General features: G+C 41.7%; 1 protein-coding gene across 1 annotated transcript; it reads left to right on the forward strand.

The window, feature by feature from the left end:
• The first annotated feature begins 173 nt into the window (after positions 1 to 173).
• dus2 (dihydrouridine synthase 2) lies at positions 174 to 24901 on the forward strand. Its single transcript, XM_028585855.1, has 17 exons — positions 174 to 259; positions 955 to 1092; positions 3607 to 3652; positions 4533 to 4624; positions 6141 to 6184; positions 8147 to 8207; positions 8293 to 8340; positions 9846 to 9911; positions 11218 to 11288; positions 12469 to 12555; positions 13775 to 13943; positions 14828 to 14949; positions 16407 to 16547; positions 18273 to 18360; positions 21467 to 21481; positions 21690 to 21748; positions 24455 to 24901. The coding sequence occupies exons 2-17, from the start codon at positions 973 to 975 to the stop codon at positions 24669 to 24671; spliced, it is 1446 nt and encodes a 481-aa protein (XP_028441656.1). The 5' UTR covers positions 174 to 259; positions 955 to 972; the 3' UTR covers positions 24672 to 24901.
• Positions 24902 to 25348: the final 447 nt, after the last annotated feature.

A 25348-nucleotide genomic window follows, 5' to 3' on the forward strand; every position in this document is an offset into this window, starting at 1 on the left:
ATTTCTATTTACGTTTTAATAATTGAAATTGGTTTATATATATTAAATTATTTTTAATTTATTTTCAATTACTTTGATTTATTATATTTTTTAAATGTATTTTAATAATGTAAGTAATGTTAGTGTGTGCCCATCTACATTTTAGTGATCTATTACGTCACGATGACGTGTAGGTCCGAACAGGAAGTGCGAACAGCACGCTTCATTTTCTCCCCCACGTTACAGCTGCTGTCGTCAGTATTTGACAACATAAATGCCGGTGAGTTTATTTAATGCGAAGTTATACAGAATACAGATAACCATTTATAAAGACATAAGCGTCGCTACTGTATTAATGTCTATTTTAGCTAAGTTTGTGTTGATGGAGCAGCTAGAAGGTTAGCAATAGCATAGCCCCGATACACCACACTTGATTCAAAAAAGGAGCAGTTTAAAGTTTGCTTGCTTGTCGGTTAGCGGACAGACCTGACAGAGCATACATGTAATCATTTTACAAGTCGGTATGGCTCTGTTGTTATTTCGGCATACTTTTGATTCAGCAATTGCAATACAATTCCAATAAAATCTTAGTTTATTTGTGTTGCTCTTACCGCTGGAGAAAGCTAGATTAATTCGCCGACCCGTGCGATTAACGTTAACGTAGGGTACTAAAAGTTAATATAATGTGCTATGTGTGTGAGATTATGTGTTAATTTTTTGCCGGATAAAAGATTAAATTGCACAATTTCATGTTTTAACTTTAAGGTCTTTTATGGTCGTCTGTTCTTTTGCGAGAACCAAAAACCCCGTCAAATCAACAGATTTTTGACCGGAGTTTCGCGTGGTGTCCGCTGCGAGGAAACTTAAGTTTATCGCGGCTAAGTGGACCAACAACTGTGGATAATTTACAACCCAGACCCAGTTATGTCCAGGTACGTGTCTGAGTGACTGTTGTCTCCTCGGTGTTGTTAACAGGACGACTGAGCCGTCATTATGGCAGCAGGCAGGCTGAGCTTCAGTAACATCACCGCCCTGGCTCCGATGGTCCGGGTCGGGACTCTGCCCATGAGGCTGCTGGCTCTGGACTACGGAGCTGATGTGGTTTACTGTGAGGTGAGTGTGGAGGCTTTTCTAAGACAAACACATCTAATGTCAGTGTTTTAAATAAGAGCTGTAACAATTCCAAAATTTGCTGTACAAGTTAATTGTCTCAGAAATTAATGTCTCTTTTAACCTTTGTGTTAAAATTAAGAATTATGAGTTTCTTTGAACCAAAATTGCCCCAAAATAACATGAATGTGTGGTTGTATGGAAGCCAGGCAGGTAAAATTAATGATTACTTTCATTGAATTGTGGCGTTTTTTTTTTTTTTTTTTATTTTAATTTTTTTTAAACATTTTATAGCATTTGAAATAAACTGTGATCCACTCAACATCCTCTGATCTTAAATATAAGTCAAAAAGTAATCCACAATTTAAGTTTAAAAAGGTAATAGGTATTAAAATATATATTATTATATTTAAATTATGTTTATTGACCATGTATTTAAATAAGCGTCGAAAAAAGTGACAAAAATGTTGGATAAGGAGCCAAAAAAGGACAACAAGTTCACAGTCTACGGGAAGACGACACAAGGGTTAAGTCAAATAAAAATAAATTAAAAAAAGTGTATTTATTTATGATTTATCTAAAACAAATCAAAGTTTTGAATGAATCCCAGGATACATCTTTTGGTCCTATCAGTGTCATGTGACCCAGATAATGTAGTAACACAAATATACAGCCTACAAAATAACAACGCCTCTTTATTTTTCTCTGTCATCATGTTTGTTGCTGTGAACGTGTATCGGGTCGAGTGCCAACGACTAACCCTTGAGATAACAAAATATATAGTTTGACCAATAATCACTTTATATTAGGGCTGTCCTCGACTAAAGAAATTCTTAGTCGACTAACACTTATAGGATTTAGTCGACTAATCGATTAGTTGATTTAACTGACAGAGCTGTGGGCTTTGAGAGGTGGTTAAGACTAGAAAAGCACAATATAAATGTAGTTAATTAACCATCTGTAAAACTGAGTTTCTCCACAATTAATCCTGCAAAACCCACTTTAAATCTTGTGTTTACCATAAATGTGCTCAGAAGTTTCCTGGAAATAAGTAATTAAGCATGAATAAGCATAAAGAATGACTTATCGACTAAAGAAATCTTAGTCGACTAAGACCAAAACGACCGATTAGTCGACTAATCGACTAAGAGGTGGCAGCCCTAATATATGTAATTATAATTTGACATATCTAAACAAAATCAACAATTACCAGTCATACGCCTTAACCCTCATGTTGTCCTTGGGTCACACTTGATCCGTTTTCAAAGTTTCTGCATCAAAAGTAGGACTTTCTTTCAACCCAATTGTCCAAAAATAACGAGGATTGTTCCATACACGAAACAGGCTGTGATTATCCTCATCCTCATCATCATCATCACACACACACACACACACACACAAAATACACACTCGCACTCGCACGCACACTCGCACTCACTCACACACAGACACGCACGCGCGCACTCGCGCTCGCTCACACACACTCGCGCGCACACACTCTCTCTCACACACCTACACTCACTCACACACATACACACACACACACACGCACTCACTCACTCACACACACACACTCGCAGACACACACACTCGCACACTTTCTCACTCACTCACTCACAGACACACACAATTTCTCACTCACTCACACACACACTCGCAGACACACACACTCGCACACGCACACTTTCTCACTCACTCACTCACACACACAATCACACTCTCACACTCGCAGACACACGCACTCACGCACACACACTTTCTCACACACTCACAGACACACACACTTTCTCACACACTCACAGACACACACACTTTCTCACACACTCACAGACACACTCACACGCACACTTTCTATCTCACTCACTCTCTCACACTCGCACACACATACACACACTCGCAGACACACACACTCGCGCACGCACACTTTCTCTCTCACTCACTCACTCACTCACAGACACACCCACACACACTCACACTCTCACACTCGCAGACACACGCACTCGCGCACACACACTTTCTCACACACTCACAGACACACGCACACTTTCTATCTCACTCACTCACTGACACACTCACACACACTCACGCGCACACACTTTCTCACTCACTCACTCACATACAATCACACTCTCATACTCGCAGACACACGCACTCACGCACATACACTTTCTCACTCATTCACTCACTCTCACACACACACACACACACACACACACACACACACACACACACACACACACACACACACACACACACACACACAGACCCTGCTGGAGTCGGGAGCTTGACCATGAATTCCAAAGATAAGTGTAAACTGATTGAAAGGAAGTTGGCTGAAAAGATGTACCACAGAAGAATTGGGTGATCATTTAGACAGGAAGACAACACAAGGGTTAGCTAATGCTAACGATTTATCGTGGTTACAAAAAGAACGGACAATTAGACGATGTTGTTGTAATTGTTAGAGGCTTCTGATATCAGTGTTAAAGTGTGTTAACTGTGTGCTGTCTGTTTCAGGAGTTGATTGACATCAAGATGGCCCAGTGTCACAGAGTTGTGAACGGTGAGAGTCTGTTAGTTTAAAACACCAAGGGGCCTAACTTTGGGTTAAACATTGGGGGTGGGGGGGGGAGATCTCCAATAATCTAGGGAGGTTCTGGGTAGGGTTGCACGATATTGACAAAATGTGATAGATAGATAGATAGATAGATAGATAGATAGATCCCAAAAAATGCAGCAACAAAATATCAGACACACAGCACACATACAGAATATACATGAAATAATAATAGGATAGAATACACAAACTAATATTTTAAATATGTACAAGTTGGGACTAAACTGAAATACTGTTTCACTAGTATTGATTGATATTGCAATATTAAATTTAATTTTGATATTTTTTAAATGTATGTAAAATTACCAAAGTTACAGGAAAACGCATCAAAATAGATTCATAACAAAGTTTTTTCTTACAACACAAGGTTTATTTTTTAGTCATATTGGACTGGTCCAACATGAATATATAAATAAGGACCATGTCTACAGAACAGGACATGTTCTACTGGTTGGACAGTATAAAATATATAAATAAGGACCATGTCTAGAGAACAGGACATGTTCTACTGGTTGGACAGTATAAAATATATAAATAAGGACCATGTCTACAGAAGAGGACATGTTCTACTGGTTGGACAGTATAAAATATATAAATAAGGACCATGTCTACAGAACAGGACATGTTCTACTGGTTGGACAGTATGAAATAAATGTCTTATGTCTTATTTTTTACCTGTTTTGGTGTTTTTCTTACATATTATAGCAGCATTGTTGGAGGGAGCCTGAGACCAATGACGGCTGCTCTGTAGTTGAGCATATTATGATGAAATAAAGACATGAAACCTGAAAGATTATTGTTTTTTCACTGTGTGTGTGTTTGCCAGAGGTGCTGGAGACGGTGGATTTTGTCGCTCCGGATGAGCGCGTGATGTTCAGGACCTGCGAGAGGGAGAAGGACCGAGTCATCTTCCAGATGGTGAGACGGAAAAACAAACTATTTACAGTCGGTGTGCAGTAAAGTCTCGGTCAGAGTCACTGGCCCAATCCCAAAGTCCGGACTCGCAGACTCACAGACTTCTGTGCACGTTCTCGCGAAATTCGAAAGGGCTTTAGGGTCGTCCCGATGGCGAATTTCAAAGGGGCGTGAGGGTTTGAGTACACACGTACTGAGCCCTTTCCGTGAGTCAGTCGGAATTAGACTGAGCGGATTCTCGTCACTAATACCTGGGTTTTCATCAGGTTTTCATCAATATCCATTTGGTTTATTTCCGAACTTCCGCGGTGGCTCGACGGTGAAACGCGTGACTAAAAGGCGCTTTGTCATTGGCTGAGGGTGAAGACCTGAACTGTGTGAGAGATTTCCCACCAAAATAAAGTCCGAAAATATTCCCCCCCAAAAATGTAATATTATATTTAATATTTAATTATTATTATTTTTTTTTTTTTAGATCAAAGTCATTTAAAAATTAAATCGTGAATCGAGATCGCGATTTTATAACGATTTATCGTGCAGGCCTACTATCCAGCCATGTCATTGTCCCCAAAGCAATATAAAAAGATTTTCAGGAACAATGTTAGGCTGATGTCGGTCGAAGCCTTAGCCAAGTAGCAGGACTTTGGTGCAACGTTCTCGCGAAATTCGTAAGGGCTTTAGGGTTGTCCCGATGTCGAATTTCAAAGGACGTGAGGGTTAGAGTACACACTTAGTCTGCGTCGATGCAGACTTCACCAAAAGGGAATTACCGACAGTTCAAAGCGTTGCGACGTTTACCGTGGAGACTGTAGGGAAATCCGGAAATTACAAAAGGTAAAACCAGAGGTTGAAATAACGTGGAATCGGGCAGCCGTCTCCTGAGCCTTGGCCGTGTGGAAAGAAACAAACTTAAAATGAAAAATCTTTGTTGTTAAACGTCGCCAAGATAAAGTGTGATCTCGTGAATTGCTGTCCCAATCCCATTTATGGACCTTTTCCACAGCAGACATGTTGACTTGTCATAGTAGGAAAAGCACGGCTGAGATTGATAACCTTAACGATGGCTCAGTTCCATCAAGTGTCCCAGTAAGATATTTCAGTGAGTCAGCATGAACAATACCAGGACCTCTCCTAAGTGGAATGCAGCCATCAGTAATGGTTTAATACCAGGACCTCTCCTAAGTGGAATGCAGCCATCAGTAATGGTTTAATACCAGGACCTCTCCTAAGTGGAATGCAGCCATCATTAATGGTTTAATACCAGGGTCTCTCCTAAGTGGAATGCAGCCATCAGTAATGGTTTTGAACACACCTGTGCTTTTCCTACTACAACATGTCTGCTGTGAAAAAGGTCTATACCTATCTGAGCCCATGTGGCCTCACACAATCACTCACTTAGCACCTGAGATCAATTAAGTGTGTGAGTCTTTAGTCCTTAGTCCTCAGGGCTCACTTTGGGATTGGGCCACTGACTTTTTCTTCTTCTTCTTCTTCTTCTTCTTCTTCTTCTTCTTCTTAGGGAACTGCAGACCCGGACCGAGCGCTGACCGTGGCCCGGCTTGTGTGAGTTCTCGGCTCCACCTCTGAACCCTAACCCTTGTGTTGTTTTCCAGTCGACCCCTCAACTTTGTTTTTCTGGGTCAAAATTTAACGTTTAGCTCACCCAGTGAGAGCGTTCGCCCCATGTAGGCTGAGTCCTGCAGCGGCGCGGGTTAGAGTCCGATCTGCGGCCCTTTGCTGCGTCATGGATTGTCCATCCACTGTCTAAATAAAGGGGAAAAAGCCCCAAAAAATAATCTTTAAAATGTAATGTTTTGTCACTTTTTTCGACATTATTTAGTTACATTTTCCCGACGTTTTCGAAGCTTTTCTTCCCTCAATTTTTTTATGTCGCTTTTTTCCGATGTTTTTCTCTCCTTTTCTGCGCTTTTTTAACAGGACATTTATTTATTTTTTTTACGTTTTTGAAACTTTTTTTTCTGACATTTTTGTCACTTTTTTTTTTTTAAAAGAAATGTGTTTTTGACTTTTGTCCCGATGTTTTTGAAGCTTTTCACTTTTTCTAATGTATTTGTTTTTTCGCCCACGTTTTTTAAGCTTTTTCTGCCATTTTTGTCACTTTTTTCAAAGTTTTTTTCATGCTATAAGTATAATAAAACACCCAAATTCAATGAAAGTAGCTGATCATTTTTTTTACTTGGGAAGAGCATTGTAGGGAACCATCCACGTTTATTTTTTATTTTTTGACTGTTTGGTTGAAAGAAACCCGGATTTCTGACATAGAAACGGGTCAGATTTGACCCAAAGACAACAGGAGGGTTGATTCAGTTAAATCTTAAAACACAACATAGTACCAGCTGTTGCTCCATCCCCGTGCAGTTGTAAAACAACTCCACTATAACTTTACGTAGCAAATAACTTGTTTTCTGCTGTGTGTTCTGAATATAGAGACAGACCTTTTCAGTTGATTGAAAGGGCAATTTAGAGTCAAATTGGGAAAGTTGCAGTGCTATACAACCCTGGCAATTAGGGTTTCCTCCACTAGAGGGAGGTGTTTACCAACGGGACGGTTAATATAATATATATATATATATATATATATATATATATATATATATATATATATATATATATATATACTACTGTATCTAGAATACTGGTGCTCTGTCACTGTCTTAATGGCCCGAGAAAACGTCAAAGATGTAAGAAATGTAAGCCGTGTGTGTGGTTGCCTGTTTTACTATATTCGTGGGGTCCATAAATCGGAGAATACAGTATACTTATGGGGTCTGCACAGCCTTGTGGGGACCAAAATGCTGGACCCCACAAGGTTAAAGGGCTGTTTGAGGGTTAAGACTTGGGTTTTAGGATTAGGGTTAGAATTATGTTATGGTTAAGGGGAGGGCAAGGGTTAAGGTTAGGCATTTAGTTGTGATGGTTAAGGTAGGGTTAAGGTTAGGCATTTAGTTGTGATGGTTAAGGTAGGGTTAAGGTTAGGCATTTAGTTGTGATGGTTAAGGTAGGGTTAAGGTTAGGCATTTAGTGGTATGGTTAAGGGGCTAGCGAATGCATTATGTCAATGATGAGTCCCCACAAAGATAGTAAAACAAACGTGTACATGCGCACGTGTCTACTGTGTGTGTGTGTGTGTACACGTGCGTGCGTGTAATAAAGAATTTACTTGCAAAATGATTGTTTTTCTCAATTACATCAGAGTCAAAATCACGATTTTAATATTTAATTAATGGCCCAGCCCTAGTTTTGACATCACAACCGTACAGAAGTCCTGACGGTTTCTGAATACGGGCTGTGTGTATTTCTCTGTGGATTGAGTGTTTTGATACGTTAACAGTATTTATACAGCACCTCAACCTGCTTTATAATAATAATACAAAAAAGACATGAAAATCTCACTTTTTGAAACATGGTACCCTTTTTTAAAGGACATCGACTAACCAGAAGAAGGGAATGATCCATTTTGTCTGTTACATGAAAGAGGATTTAATCTGCTCGTCCTTTTTTTAGGGAGAAGGATGTGGCTGCTGTCGATGTGAATATGGGCTGTCCAAAGGAATACTCCACCAAGGTGAGTTTCATGTTTTAAAAAAAAAAAAAAAAAATGCTACTGCTCTGACCTTTGACCCCCCCTCCCTCCTGCTGACCTCTTGCAGGGCGGGATGGGAGCTGCTCTTCTGTCAGATCCCGACAAGATCGAGGCGGTGAGTACTTCAGCCAGAGTCCAGAGTGTCTGACGAACTGTATGTTTTAACGTATATTTTTCACTTCTTAATCATTTTTTTTGTGTGAAGTGCATTTGCGTTGCTGCCGTGTATGAAATGCACAATACAAATAAATTTGCCTTCCCCTTGCCTTACGTACGTAGCCACGGCGTAGATTTTACACAGAGGTATACAGTACAGGCCAAATGTTTGGACACACCTTCTCATTCAATGTGTTTCCTTTTTATTTTCATGACTATTTACATTGTAGATTCTCACTGAAGGCATCAAAACTATGAATGAACACATATGGAATTATGTACTTAACAAAAAAGTGTGAAATAACTGAAAACATGTCTTTATATTTTAGATTCTTCAAAGTAGCCACCCTTTTGCTTTTTTTGATAACTCTGCAAACCCTTGGTGTTCTCTCAATGAGCTTCATGAGGTAGTCACCTGAAATGGTTTTACCTTCACAGGTGTGCCTTGTCAGGGTTAATTAGTGGCATTTTTTCCCTTATTAATAAAAAAAAATAAGCAAAGGGTGGCTACTATGAGGAATCTAAAATATAAGACATGTTTTCAGTTATTTCACACTTTTTTGTTAAGTACATAATTCCATATGTGTTCATTCATAGTTTTGATGCCTTGAGTGAGAATCTACAATGTAAATAGTCATGAAAATAAAAATGAAACGCATTGAATGGCCTGTACTGTAAATCAAGCTCTAATCGCACGTCTTGCCTTTTTTAATCTCACGCATGTCTTTAAATGTTGGCGTTATTTTGTCACTTATTGGGAGCAGTAGGCTAGATGGAGCCGGTTACCTCCAGGATCTGTGCTAAGCTAGGCTAGATGGAGCCGGTTACCTCCAGGATCTGTGCTAAGCTAGGCTAGATGGAGCCGGTTACCTCCAGGATCTGTGCTAAGCTAGGCTAGATGGAGCCGGTTACCTCCAGGATCTGTGCTAAGCTAGGCTAGATGGAGCCGGTTACCTCCAGGATCTGTGCTTAGCTAGGCTAGATGGAGCCGGTTACCTCCAGGATCTGTGCTAAGCTAGGCTAGATGGAGCCGGTTACCTCCAGGATCTGTGCTAAGCTAGGCTAGATGGAGCCAGTTACCTCCAGGATCTGTGCTAAGCTAGGCTAGATGGAGCCAGTTACCTCCAGGATCTGTGCTAAGCTAGGCTAGATGGAGCCGGTTACCTCCAGGATCTGTGCTAAGCTAGGCTAGATGGAGCCGGTTACCTCCAGGATCTGTGCTAAGCTAGGCTAGATGGAGCCGGTAACCTCCAGGATCTGTGCTAAGCTAGGCTAGCGGTGGGGGCATCAGACAGAGTTAGGACACAAACACAGAGATGAGAAGGGTATGTATGGACTTATCTAACTCTGGGGGATACAAGGAATAAGCTGAAGTCCCAAAAAAGTCGGCGTGTTCCTTTTAAATACCTTTGGTTATATGCAGACAAAAAGACAGAAGGGTAACTTCTTTTTTTTTCTCCGTAGATCCTCAAGAAGCTCGTTACAGGAGTTTCCATACCGGTCACGTGTAAAATCCGAATCCTGCCTTCGGTAAGATGTGAATAACTTATAATATACTTATATATATATATATATATATATATATATATATATATATATATATATATATATATATATAATATAATATAATATAATATAATTTTTTCATGGCTCCCCGTCCGAGACAGCTGTGGTGGAATATCTCAGAACCCCGTGGTGGGAATTTCTTAAAATTTGGCACAAACGTCCTCTTGGACTGGAGGGTGAACTGGTTGGATCTTGGAGGTTAAAGGTCAAGGTCCACTGTCACCTCACAAAATGCTTGTTTGGCAGTAACTCCAGAATTCATACACAAAAAACCCAGTTCAGACTGAAGTTTGTGGGGTGTGCTGTGTGCCGGATTGTAGGAGTTGCAGATGTGTGACTGCTGATTTATTCTCTTCTTATTCATCTGTTGCTCAGAGGGGATCTTTGTCTCTTTCTGCTCTTTCTGTCGTCAGTCTGGTTGAACCAGTGTACAGCGTGTTGTTCTCCATGTACAAAACTAAAGAACATCTATTTGTAAAGAGGACGTTTCTACAATCTGAAAGCATCAAAGAGCATTCAGACATACAGAGAAGTCCTGAAGACATCTGTCTGTAATCCAGCCGAATGCAAACTTTTTGAAACCGTAAAATCTTGCAGCGTAGATATCCTTTAAAGCTCCCATATCATGCTCATTTTCAGGTTCATAATTGTATTTTAATTTAAATTTTTTTAAAACACCATATTTTTGTTGTACTGCACATTGCTGCAGCTCCTCTTTTCACCCTGGGTTCAGGTCTGTGTTTTAGCTACAGGGTGAGACAACTTTTCTTCTGTACTATCTTTGATTGCACTCGCACATCCTCAGTAGCTCAGATGTAGATCATGTCAGCTAGCTCCATAGACAGTAAAAGAAAGGCTGTTTCTCCAACTTCAGTCAGTTCCAAGGCAGGATGAGCTGGGAGACTTCTTCTAAACCAGGGAGCACATGGAAGTAGTTCTTTTGGTAGATTAGGGTAAACTAGTGTGTGTTGTAGCAGTGCTTTGCGAACGAGGAACGAGCTAGCATGCTAACGGTTGCGGTTAGCCAGCTCGTTTTGGCTAGTGCTGTAGAAAGCCGTGCAGATTGTGACCAGCTCACCAGGAGACTGAAGGCAGGACACATTCAGAAACCAGATCTCACTCAGAACAACATGGATGGTTGTTTTTCAAAGTTTGTATGTGTGTGGAAGCACCAGAGACACAAAATAACACCCCAAAATCCCAGAAAAAAGTGATATATTTTTAATAATATGACCACTTTAACTGGTTTTGTGTCCTTCACTGGTTCCAGTTGGAGGAGACGCTCAGTCTGGTCCGGAGGATTGAGAAGACGGGTGTCGCTGCCGTCGCTGTTCACGGCAGGTAAACATGACAATAATGAAAACAATGAAATGTTAAAAATAAATAAATAAAAGTCTTTTTATGTTAGTTGAAAGAAAATATCTGCAGATTTGTATCCATCTTAAACAATCAACAGTTGGTCAAGGCCACACCCTTACCCTCTACCTTCAGATACAGTATTAGGGGACCACTAAGGTCTATATAAAAGAGACTTCAGATACAGTATTAGGGGACCACTAAGGTCTATATAAAAGAGACTTCAGATACAGTATTAGGGGACCACTAAGGTCTATATAAAAGAGACTTCAGATACAGTATTAGGGGACCACTAAGGTCTATATAAAAGAGACTTCAGATACAGTATTAGAGGACCACTAAGGTCTATATAAAAGAGACTTCAGATACAGTATTAGGGGACCACTAAGGTCTATATAAAAGAGACTTCAGATACAGTATTAGGGGACCACTAAGGTCTATATAAAAGAGACTTCAGATACAGTATTAGGGGACCACTAAGGTCTATATAAAAGAGACTTCAGATACAGTATTAGAGGACCACTAAGGTCTATATAAAAGAGACTTCAGATACAGTATTAGGGGACCACTAAGGTCGTATATAAAAGAGACTTCAGATACAGTATTAGGGGACCACTAAGGTCTATATAAAAGAGACTTCAGATACAGTATTAGGGGACCACTAAGGTCTATATAAAAGAGACTTCAGATACAGTATTAGGGGACCACTAAGGTCTATATAAAAGAGACTTCAGATACAGTATTAGGGGACCACTAAGGTCTATATAAAAGAGACTTCAGATACAGTATTAGGGGACCACTAAGGTCTATATAACAGAGACTTCAGATACAGTATTAGGGGACCACTAAGGTCTATATAACAGAGACTTCAGATACAGTATTAGGGGACCACTAAGGTCTATATAAAAGCATCCAAAGAGCACCATGTCATGGGACCTTTAAACAATCAACAGTATGTTTTAAGAAAAGAAACGTAAACACAAATATCGGATAAAAATACAAACCTCGACAAATGACTGAAGAAACTAAAAGGATAAATTGGAGAATTCCCGATTTTTGTTTTGTCAAAGGTGAGGCGCAGCTTGTTCCTGATTGGTCCGAGTGCTGCCTGCTTCATTCACGTGGTTCTTCTGTGTTTTCTCCTCCGATGTATGCGTTGTTTCAGGTTGAAGGACGAGCGCCCACGCCACCCGCTCCACTGCGACTACATTCAGGCCGTCGCTCGGGCCGTCTCCATCCCCGTCATCGCCAAGTAAGCCTCCACACCTCCACGTCCTGTCTGTTGTAACAGGACCTTCAAGGGCATAAATACCAGAGTAATCCCCATCTAAGGGTTATCCCCACCCTAGAAATATCATTAAAACAATGCTGTGTATTGTAATTAACATAATGATGTATACCTAAAATATCTGTGTAAGTACCCACTGAGCAAGCGACGTCTGTGGACGTACAAACTACATGTAAACTACATACTAGAACATGAATTCTAGTATGCTTTTAATCTTTAATGTATTATTTAACATTTTAACCATTACTTACTTTTTTAACATTAATTCTAGGGCTGCCACCTCTTAGTCGATTAGTCGACTAAGAGGTAGTTTTGGTCTTAGTCGACTAAGATTTCTTTAGTCGATTAGTCATTTTTTATGCTTATTCATGCTTAATTACTTATTTCAGGAAACTTCTGAGCACATTTATGGTAAACACAAGATTTAAAGTGGTGCTTTTGCAGGATTAATTGTGGAGAAACTCAGTTTTACAGATGGTTAATTAACTACATTTATATTGTGCTTTTCTAGTCTTAACCACCTCTCAAAGCTCACAGCTCTGTCGATTAAATCAACTAATCCATTAGTCGACAAAATCCTATAAGTGTTAGTCGACTAAGAATATCTTTAGTCGAGGACAGCCCTAATTAATTCTTATTCACATTACTATGAATTGTACTTCGGCCTCTACAGTTATTTTGACATTCAACAACGTTATCTAAACCGAAGACGGACAGAAAGTCCGAAGGAGCTGTTTGTGATTCCATCGGAATCGTTTCTTTATTGGAATCGTTTTGTAATCGTTTGGAGGATTTTGTTTCAAATCCGATCATCACTTTCCAATTTAACATGCGCAAGTTTGGGTTTCCGTAGCGACCAGGTGCTTGTTGTGTCGCAGCCTTGGAGCACAGTAAGCGGTGCTCTAGTCTGGCTTCATTTTACGTTGGAAAAAGCCTCCGTCAAACTGCAACCCACCTTTGAATCAAAATAAAACTTTCCTCTTATTTGTGAAATAAGCATGTGACCCGTTTCAACTCCACCACTCAAAGAATCGGAATCGATAATCGATAAGAACCGGAACCGATAATCGATGAGAACCGGAATCGAAAGGAAGAATCGGGATTGGAATCAGAATCGTTAAAATCCAAACAATGCCCAACCCTAATGATGAGTCCTTTAATGCGTCTGGCGTCTCTCCTTCAGCGGTGGCTCTCTGGATCTGGTGAAGACCAACGGTGACATCGAGGAGTTCAGGAGGGCGACAGGCGCCTCGTCGGTCATGCTGGCTCGCGCCGCCATGTGGAACGCATCGGTGTTCAGCGACCAGGGCCCGTTTCCCCTGGAGAGGGTCATGGAGGACTACCTCAAATATGTGAGTTTTTCTGCGTCAGAATAGACCTAAACTCAACAGAATCCAACACAGCTCAAACGCAATAGAAATGGTCCGTCAGTGGCACGCCCTCATACTCTGCTTCTGATTGGCTAGTAGTCCTTACCTAGGTACTGTCAGTGGCACGCCCTCATACTCTGCTTCTGATTGGCTAGTAGTCCTTACCTAGGTACTGTCAGTGGCACGCCCTCATACTCTGCTTCTGATTGGCTAGTAGTCCTTACCTAGGTACTGTCAGGACACACCCTCATACTCTGCTTCTGATTGGCTAGTAGTCCTTACCTAGGTACTGTCAGGACACGCCCTCATACTCTGCTTCTGATTGGCTAGTAGTCCTTACCTAGGTACTGTCAGGACCTCATACTCTGCTTCTGATTGGCTAGAAGTCCTTACCTAGGTACTGTCAGGGCCTCATACTCTGCTTCTGATTGGCTAGTAGTCCTTACCTAGGTACTGTCAGGACACGCCCTCATACTCTGCTTCTGATTGGCTAGTAGTCCTTACCTAGGTACTGTCAGGGCCTCATACTCTGCTTCTGACTGGCTAGTAGTCCTTACCTAGCTACTGAGCATGTGCGACTCCCAACAAAGATGTAACAGAAGTGAGATGTATCACTCTGTAGCTTAAAACAGAGAGCTCAACACACAGGGTGAAAAGAGGAGCTGCAGCAATGGGCAGTACAACAAATATATGTTGTTGTTTTTTTTTTTTTTTTTTTAAACCATGTAAACCTATTCTGATATAACCTATAAATACAATTATGAACCTGAAAATGAGCAGAATATGGGCACTTTAACACTTAGTTTTTGAACAAATCAGTACTTGTTACAGGCCGACTCTGAGACTGGTTGTCTTGTGTTCCCCAGGCGATCCGGTACACCAACCACGCCTTCAACACAAAGTACTGCCTGTGTCAGATGCTCCGGGACAAGGTGGAGTCTCCTCTGGGGAAGCAGGTGCAGGCGGCCCAGACCAACGCGGAGCTCAGGTAGGGGCCGGGGCGGGCAGCCGGGGCGTCTGACGTGTGTTGTGGAAGTTTCTGCAGCAGGGCTTGATTTAGAAAGTTTAAAGAGTGAAACTAAATAAAGACAACTGCAAACTAAAACATGTTAGGTTTTTGTATTTTATAATAAACTTGCAAGAATATAGGAGTACTTAGGGCTGGGCGATATGGACCACAAGTCATATCCTGATATATTTTGGCTGAATATAAGATATATATCCTGATATTTTCTTCCGCAAAGTGAGAGCAAACGTTCAGTCAAAGCCAAATATGACATGTCACAAGTAGTTTCATAGAAACCGGCTATTTCAGTGAACAGTTGCAAAATCAAATGAATAAATAATAAAACAGTTTTTTTCACCTGGTTCATGATTAAATGCTCAGCTGTTCAAATAACAATAAAATGTAAACATAAATACTGTATAACAACAGGAGAACCTTTTTTGAAATCAAAGCTCCATAAGGTGCACATTTAAATAAATAAAAATCTTCAATAAAAAGCCTATAAAATAAAAGAGGCCAATCCAAAAGGAGTCAGCAGCTTGCTTGGAGCAAAGATCAAATTTGAAATATATCGATATATGCGATATGGTCTAATTCCATATCTCATTTTTTTTATGTCGATATATCGCCCAGCCCTAGGAGTACTACAATTTCACAAAAGGCATGACAGCCCAGTGTGGAAAAGTCTCTTCAATGAGTTAACAGGAACACTGAGCTTAAATTCATCTTCAGAGTGACAGCACACACGCAATTGGCTTATCATGACTCTGCATTTCTCACAGGCAGTCTGATAACACATGAAGACAATCTAAAAAAACACAGGAGACATCTTGGAGCCATTTTGCCTCCTCCCCCCTGTACAACTTTCACCCCCCGCCCGGTTACATCTCATCTGGCATGGGAGAAACTGAATCTGCACATAAAGATAGTTTAATGTGACCTTGTACTTTTATCGGTTCAGACAAACAGTGTTGACATTACGTTCCAGACTTTGTGATCCTCACTTAGCTAGAATCAGAATCTACATGTGGGAATGAGATGAACTCCCTTTCAGCATTGTGAGAGAAATAAGAAAAATGTAACACCTCTACTACCACCTACCGCTACTTTGAAGAATCTAAAATATAAGACATGTTTTCAGTTATTTCACACTTTTTTGTTAAGTACATAATTCCATATGTGTTCATTCATAGTTTTGATGCATTCAGTGAGAATCTACGATGTAAATAGTCATGAAAATAAAAAGGAAACGCATTGAATGAGAAGGTGTGTCCAAACTTTTGGCCTGTACTGTATATCAAACTTAACAAAAACAAAAAATGTTATCATACATTTGTGTATGTCGCACAAAAATATACAGAATCATGCTTAAATGTAATTTTGCCATTACACGTGTAATTGTAATGTGGCTCCGTGTTGTTGTTGTTGTTGTGTTGCAGCGAGGCGTACGGCCTGCAGGAGTTCTACCGGCGGACCCAGGAGCGGCTGCAGGCCCGGCGAGACGCCTTGCAGAGCGGCAGCCAGCCGGACCGACTCGTGATGGACGGAGACGTCGCCACCATGGCTGTCAAGTTCGAGCGGTCAGCTATTGTTCTCATCACGCAAAAAAAACAACATCTTAATACATATTTAACTCTCCTGTCTGTTGTTGTTGTTGTCCTCGGGTCACATTAGACTTGTTTTCAAAAAGTTCCTACTGTATCTCAGAAATTTGGGTTTCTTTCAATCAAATTGTCCCAAAAGAAAATAACGTGGATGGTTCCATACAACGCTCTTCACAAGTAAAAGTACAGTACTTTGATTGAATTTAGACATTTTATTCAATTTTGTAGCATATAAAAAATGTTTTTATGAAAGAATGTTGAAATAGGTGACAAAATGTCCAATAAAACGCAGAAAAAGTGACTTAAAAACTTGTGAAAAAGGGTCCAAAAAAATGTACGGTCGAACGGGAGACAACACAAGGGTTAATGTGAGGTCTGTTAAACTACATGTGGGTTTTTCAGTGTGATCTGTTTGTAGACTTAGCATCCAACATTTAGAATATTAATTCAATTCAGAGCAACTTTATTTATCTCTATAAGGACGTTGCAGATCAGTTAGTACGCTAAAGTTTGCATGTAATATTTAGCATATTATGGTACACACACAAACATTTGTTAGCAGGTGGTAAAATGCAGATAAAGCCATTGGAAATGGCCTCATGTATAAATGTAGCTATTTAGATAGATTTCCAGTTTAGATAATCATCTACGTTATCGTACTGCTGAATTCATCTGAAAGTACAGCCGAAGCTAATCGCCCCTCTAACCTGAAAGCTACGTCACCCAGTGATCATTTGAACTTTATTCATTGTCTTTTACTAGTGCGTTCAGTTAAACGAGTTATTAACGACGTTAACGCAAACCCATTTTAACGGCATCAATTTTTTTTCATCACGAGATTAATCTTCTTTTTGGGCCTAGCAAACTTTGTAGTTTTTCTCCCATGCTGTTGCAACAACTAGTAATGTTAGAAAAACTACAACACCACACCGGATCTAGCTAGACCGGACACACAACAACAGGCACGCTGCACACACTGGTTTGGGCTTTCGAGCCGGACAAAGAGTAGCTAGTAGGCTAACGTTACGTTTTGAGTGGATGGCGAGACGAGCGCGAGACGCTGAAATGGACGCCGATAAGATTCTGAATGGAAAGTTTACTTTTAAAAAGTTGCCAAATGGTTCCATTGACAAAACCAAAGTAATCTGTGTGTGTTTGGTTGTTGTGAACTGAGCTATAATCGCAGCATGTCCAGTCTGAAATACCACTTGATGGCCGAGCACACAGCTGATGGCCGAGCACACAGCTGATGACCGAGCACACAGCTGATGGCCGAGCACACAGCTGATGGCCGAGCACACAGCTGATGGCCGAGCACACAGCTGATGGCCGAGCACACAGCTGATGGCGAGCACACACAGCTGATGACCGAGCACACAGCTGATGACCGAGCACACAGCTGATGGCGAGCACACAGCTGATGGCCGAGCACACAGCTGATCGTCAAGCCAAGCGAAAAAAGCACAAAGCAAGCCAATCCACTTTTCCATGTTGATAAGAGCATTAAAATGAGAAAAAATAATGGGACAAAAAGAAATCAAGGGACATTTAGAATAGATAAAAATGTGCGATTAATTGCGAGTTAACTATGCTGTTAATGCGATTAATCGCGATTAAATATTTTAATCGTTTGACAGCACTATCTTTTACTAAACGGGATATTTTTTCATTTGATGGTGTGATTTGTGTGTGTGGTTTCAGGAGGGAGTATCCACCTCACATCACTCCCAAGATGTTCTTGCTGGAGTGGAGCCGCAAGGAGAAGCTGGAGCAGCCGCAGTACGAGATGGTGAGCAACGCCCAGTTACTCGAATCTCAACCTTTTTAATTTCTGGATGAAGGCTTTTAACCCACATTAACAAATGCGCACACATCACACCCGTTTTAGCTTCACTTCACTGGTAGGGTTGCACGATATTAACAAAATGTGGTATTGCAATATCGATATTAAGTTAGATATTTTTAAACTTATGTAAAATTACAAAAGTTACGGGAAAACGCATCAAAATGGATTCATAACAAATACAACACAAGTTTTCTTACAACACAAGGTTGATTTCAACTGACATGCAATATTGGACTGGTCCAACATGAATATATAAATAAGGACCATGTCTACAGAAGAGGACATATTCTACTGGTTGGACAGTATAAAATATATAAATAAGGACCATGTCTACAGAACAGGACATGTTCTACTGGTTGGACAGTATGAAATATATAAATAAGGACCATGTCTACAGAACAGGACATGTTCTACTGGTTGGACAGTATGAAATATATAAATAAGGACCATGTCTACAGAACAGGACATGTTCTACTGGTTGGACAGTATGAAATATATAAATAAGGACCATGTCTACAGAACAGGACATGTTCTACTGGTTGGACAGTATGAAATATATAAATAAGGACCATGTCTACAGAACAGGACATGTTCTACTGGTTGGACAGTATGAAATATATAAATAAGGACCATGTCTACAGAACAGGACATGTTCTACTGGTTGGACAGTATGAAATATATAAATAAGGACCATGTCTACAGAACAGGACATGTTCTACTGGTTGGACAGTTATAAAATATATAAATAAGGACCATGTCTACAGAACAGGACAGTATAAAATATATAAAGAGAACAGGACACAACTTTTCTTTCTCTTCTCTGATTTGTTCCGTTTTGTCTCTATCTATTTCTTCACTTACACTGTCACTCTGTCGAAATATGCACCCATGTGGTACGCTACATAGGGTTTGTCACGTAGTGGACCCGTGCGCTGACGTGCGGCAACATGCGCACGTGGCACGGTAACTGACCAATGAAATGATGATCATTACAGCGTTTCAGGCTCTAAATCCAACACAACTCAGCCACGCAGCCAACGGACGGGACGCAGTGCAGTGCTCCACTAAATATTGCATCCTTATCGTCATGCACCGAGTTTCACTGGTTACCAGTCCAGTATAGAATTCAATTTAACCTCCTGGTCCTTAGTTTTAGAGCCCTGCACTGTTACGTTCCTCCCTACATCTCTGACTTGATACAGCTACATACCCCCACCTGTAGTCTGAGGTCATTAGGTCTGAGGCTATTAGTGGTTCCCCGCGCTCATTTTAAAACTGGAGGGGATCAATCTTCCCAAGCAGTGGCTCCTAGGCTGTGGAATGACTTGCCTCCCTCTATACGTTGTGCGAATTCTGTCCAATCTTTTAAAAAGCAGCTGAAGACTCTGCTATTCAAGCAGGCTTTTAGTTAGTCGAGGGCGTTTTTAATGGTTGTTTGTTCATGTTTTCTATTTGTATTTAAATGTTCTTGTATTTTAATTTCGTATATATCGTATTTTATTACATTTTGATTCTCAAGCACTTTGCGATTTTTATCTGTGAAAGGTGCTATACAAAACGTTCATATTTTGGGGCGACCGTGAACTGAACGCGTGCCGACACTGCCTGATGAACGTTACCGTGAACTCCTTCATTCTGGTGTCTCTCTCAGTTTAACTTCTTCAAATAGGGTGCCAGATTTCTAAAGAGCCTTCCAGGCCAAAAACCACGGCTAAAACACACACCGTAAACAGGTCATAACATGTAGCGGAAAAAACACCCAATCTGGCAACACCAGCCGCCAGTGTCTCACCGCCGCATGGGTCATCAAAACACAAAGCAGCGTGGAGGCTTCTGGTGCGTTCTTTTTGTCCACCGAAGTCGATTTACGAGTTGTTTTCCGGAGTTACGAACCAGAAGTTGAAAAAAGCGCCCTCCCGAGGTCGTATATATACGACTCGTCAAGTCGTCTGAACTCAGAGGACCCCGCGTTCACTTTCAAAGATGATTACGTCCTGCATCACACGTAGTAAACATTGTGATTTTCTACAATTTTAAGCACTTTTGTCTTTGTTGTAACCAAATGAAGAAGTGGTACACATAGTGCTGTATACTGCTACCTATAGACATGTCTCTACAGTCTTATTAGGAGTTAAACATAGTGCTGTATACTGCTACCTATAGACATGTCTCTACAGTCTTATTAGGAGTTAAACATAGTGCTGTATACTGCTACCTATAGACATGTCTCTACAGTCTTATTAGGAGTTAAATACCACCTGATTAGTTATTTTGGAGCTTGTGCAGCTGAAATTGGCTAGAGACGCTCGGTTGCTATATGACAACAATGGCTTTAAGCCGAGTCTGGAGCAGAAAGCAGAGCAGTGGCCTAACGTTAACGTTAATCAAAACGTAATTTTCATGTATCAAACTGTGAAATATATTTGTGTAATATGTCAATAGAATCCTAAATGTTACAAAAATCCATCTTTGTCTCCGACTCGTAGTATCGTGTGACAAAAAGAACCCTAACAACCCCGCAGGTTATTCGTTTTTCGACACGGATGTGACGTCACACTCGAGCTACTGGTCGCGATTACAAGACAAAAAGAACGCGCCGTTCATATGATCATTTAAACCAGTTTTACGACGAGGTCGCTGAGGATGGAAAAATCTGACATTTCTGGGCAAACTTTGCCCGCCAGCTTTCAAAAAGAAAATCTGCACTTCAGTCCCATCCACAGCAGACCTGAAACGGCTCGTTGAACTGAAGCACCAACATGTGGAATAAAATAACTACGAACTTAGTTCATTTTTGGAACTGTGAACTCGGTTCAACATTTTGAAGTATGAACTAGTGAGCTGAACTTAGTTGATTTTAAAATTTGTGAACTGAACTTTGAACCAGTTCATGTAGAAAGTGAACTTTCCCAACACTGCCGCTGCCCCCCTTTTGGTTTAGAAAGCTCCGGGGTTAGGTTGTGGTGTGGACGGGCACAAACGGAGACGTTTGGAAAACGCTGTCAGTGTCCGTCAGTCTCATCGGTTCGGTCGCCTACAGACCTCTCAGGTACAGTCCCACCTCGTCATCGCTCCTAGCTGATAAATCCCTGCTCTTACTTTTTCATCCGCTGTTGTTCTTTCTCCAAAGTGTTTTCTGTATTTTCAACTTCTACGTCTGCATCATCGGGAAGCAGTTACATGTTTGTCGTCTGACGTTGTGTAGTTGTGTTGTGTCTTTGTTTTGTCGCTGTGAACAGTTTGGGTTGTCGGTTTCAGGTGCAGCGCCTCAGGATCGAGCCTTTCAATCGACCGTGACTCTAGCAGAGAAGAGATACAGATCTACACTGTGGTCAGTACACGCACGCACACACGCACACGCATACACGCACAAGCACATGTGCGCACACACGCACACACGCACTCACGCACAGGCACGCACACAAGCACGCACACAAGCACGCGCAAGCACCCACCCGCACAAGCACGCATAAAACATACGCATAAGCACACACAAAACACAATACACACGCACAAGCATGCACAAACACACACACACGCACAAGCATAGGCACAAGCACGCACAACAACACACAACACAAGCACGCACAAGAGCACAAGCACGCACATTCACGCACGCACAAGCACACATAAACACAAATACACACGCACACACACGTACAAGCACGCACTAACAAACACAAACATGCACACACATACGCACAAGCACATACATGCAGAAGCACGCACAAGAACACACGCACAAGCAAGCACAAAAACACAAACATGCACAGACATACGCACAGGAGCACGCACAAGGACACACTCACATTCACGCACGCACAAACAAACACAAATGGACACACAAGCACGCACAAACACACACACAAACATGCACACACACATGCACAAGCATGCACAAGAACACGCGCACAAGAACACACGCACAAGCACGCACATTCACGCACAAGCACACACAAATACACACGCATGCACAAACACACACAAACATGCACACACATACGCACAAGCCCATACATGCAGAAGCACGCACAAGAACACACGCACAAGAACACACGCACAAGAACACACGCACAAGCACGCACAAACACACACACACAAACATGCACACAAGCACATACAGGCAGAAGCACGCACAAGAGCACAAGCACACACAAACACAAACACACAAACAAGCACATGTTTGGTAGATCTGCTTCACTCACCAGCCATAAAAACAGTGATGATTTTGTGAGTGGCTGGTCAGACGTGAACATCTGCTCGCCACTCAGCTGCTGGATGACCTCCGGCTCCCCTGCTGGGTTTTAAACAGTGACGCGTGGTACAGTCATGTGACGCGTGGTACAGTCATGTGACGCGTGGTACAGTCATGTGACGCGTGGTACAGTCATGTGACGCGTGCTGGAGCCTAACGGTAGGTTTCCACACAGCGAAATTTCGCTTTGCTCTCATTGAGGTTGAATGGAGACGAAATTCGCCCTGATTGAGCGAGATGAGAGCGAATCGCCGAGGGGAGCGAAATAAAGTTGACGAAAGTTTAACTTTATTCAAATGAGGACCACTCGAGAACCAATCAGGTCCGCGTGTTTGTGTTTGGAGGCGGGAGTTACAAAAAAAAGTCCGACCAAGATGACGGAGGTTATCAGCGCCGTATCATGAAAATTTTGATGTGATTAAAATGTTTCTACACGAACATCGGTACTTCTATCAACACGAATTGTCCAATCCAATCCAATTTTATTTTTATATTGTGTTTTATATGACACACGAACTTAGTTAGGGCACATACACTACTAAATAGATCACTGAATATGTTAGTTTAAACACTCAAAGTTTTCGGATTAATCTTTGATTAGAGCAAGACAACGTCGGCAGTATTGACTGCAGAATATGTTACAGAATATTTCGTTCTGTGTGACAGGTGCAGTATTTGAAAATATTTTCTCCGAATGTTGTATTACATTTATATCTACATTGATGTGAAAACCTAGACTTTCAAACATCAAGCTGTCATTTATAAATGTGCATTTGTGTCTTAATGACATACAAACATATTTTCCTGTTCTATTTTGCATGGAAACGCTTCCAACACGCTCGCGTCTCGCGTGAAAAATAGGCGTCGGTTCTATTTCTAGCTGCACGCGTCTCACGCCGGCAGTGTGTGCGCTCTAACCTGTTACCATGGGGGCCGAAATATAAACGGACACGCCACGCAGCTGAGTGTAACCAAGGGGGTAAGCTTCGCTTCAGAACGCGAACCTCCGATGGCACCATTTTATTGCTACAAAGGTATCACCTCTTGTTACCATCCCATTGACTCCCATTCATTCTGACGTCACTTTGACGGCGAATAACTTTACATCTGAAGCGTTTAAAGACTCCTATTTGTTCGTTGTTTATTTTTAAAGAAACACAACAATGTATAAAAGGCTCCATTACCTTATAGCTCACGTTATGGCTCCGTAGCAGACGCTTTTATAAAAATAGGCTAACGATTGGGTCATAACCACGAGACTTACTGTCACACAGTAGAGGAATTACCGTATAGTACAGGAGAAGCTCACAGGCAGTTTGGACTTCCATTATCTGTTTAGGTTTAATTACTAATGTTAACTAGCATGTTAGTGATCAGTAATTAGCCTGTGTCTATGTTATCTCCTTACATATACCTACACTCTCCGTCTCTGTGAGATTGGGAATGATTGAGATTTCTCTCGGCACAGCTACCAGAAGACTTCACACTTTCAGACAGGTTGCTCACGTCACATCTACGTTGTCTCTGTCAGTTGGAGGCTGCTCAGTAAGGCAAGAGATCCCCGGAAAAGTGACTTTTAACCCTTGTGTGGTCCTTCGGGTCACAAGGACCTGAAGGACCACACAAGGGCTAATATCCTTCACTGGTCTCCGTCCAGAGACACGGGGTCTATTGGTCCATTATATTCATGTCAATGTGTGTAACCGGCCTAAGAATTTCTTTAGTCGAGGACAGCCCTGTTAAAATGATCTTTTTTCCTTTTTCCTTTTCTTTTTTTTCCAGGGAGAAGTCGAAGAAATTTGCCGAACAAGCGGCGGCCGTTGTCTGTCTGCGCGTCCTGGGAGCGCCCGAGGGTCGCATCGGCGAGGAGGACTCGGGCCTGGTCTGCAAGAGGAAGCGCGAGGGGAAGACGAACGGCGCCGCGGAGGAAGAGGCGAGCAAGAAACTGAGACACGCGGAGGTCGATCTCCGACAGGAAACGCCTCCAGGGCAGCCGTAGCGTTCAGGACCTCGTCGGGATCTCGTTTTAGTTTGGACGATAAAAGCTGCTCGGACAGTGACGCAGGGAGGCGTGGAACGGGACAACGCATCACGAGACGTTTAAAAAGCAGCCGGTTACCTCTCGATAGGTTCACCTTAACCCTCGAATGGTCTCTAAGAGAACAGCAGCTGCTGCTACACACACACACACACACACACACACACACACACACACACACACACACACACACACACACACACACACACACACACAGACACACACACACACACAGGCAGACACACACACACACACACATACAGGCAGACACACACACACACACACACACACACACACACACAGACACACACAGGCAGACACACACACACAGACACACACACACACACACACAGGCAGACACACACACACACACACACACACACACACACACACAGACACACACACACACACACACACACAGGCACACACACACACACACACAGGCAGACACACACACACACACATAGAGACACAAACACACACACATACACACATACAGAGAGACCGACACACACACACACACACATACGCAGACACACAGACACACACACACGCAGACACACAGACACACACACACATACAGACATACTCAAACACAGACATAGACACACACACACACACACACACACACACACTTC

The sequence above is a fragment of the Perca flavescens genome, chromosome 8 (genome assembly GCF_004354835.1).
Source record: "Perca flavescens isolate YP-PL-M2 chromosome 8, PFLA_1.0, whole genome shotgun sequence".
NCBI classification, from domain to species: Eukaryota; Metazoa; Chordata; class Actinopteri; order Perciformes; family Percidae; genus Perca; species Perca flavescens.

Coding starts and splice junctions, on each gene's coding strand:
- dus2 (XM_028585855.1), top strand. CDS start 973: ATGGCAGCAGGCAGGCTGAGCTTCAGTAACATCACCGCCCTGGCTCCG. Junction 4,625..6,140: donor ACCGAGTCATCTTCCAGATG/GTGAGACGGAAA, acceptor TCTTCTTCTTAG/GGAACTGCAGACCCGGACCG. Junction 6,185..8,146: donor CTGACCGTGGCCCGGCTTGT/GTGAGTTCTCGG, acceptor TCCTTTTTTTAG/GGAGAAGGATGTGGCTGCTG.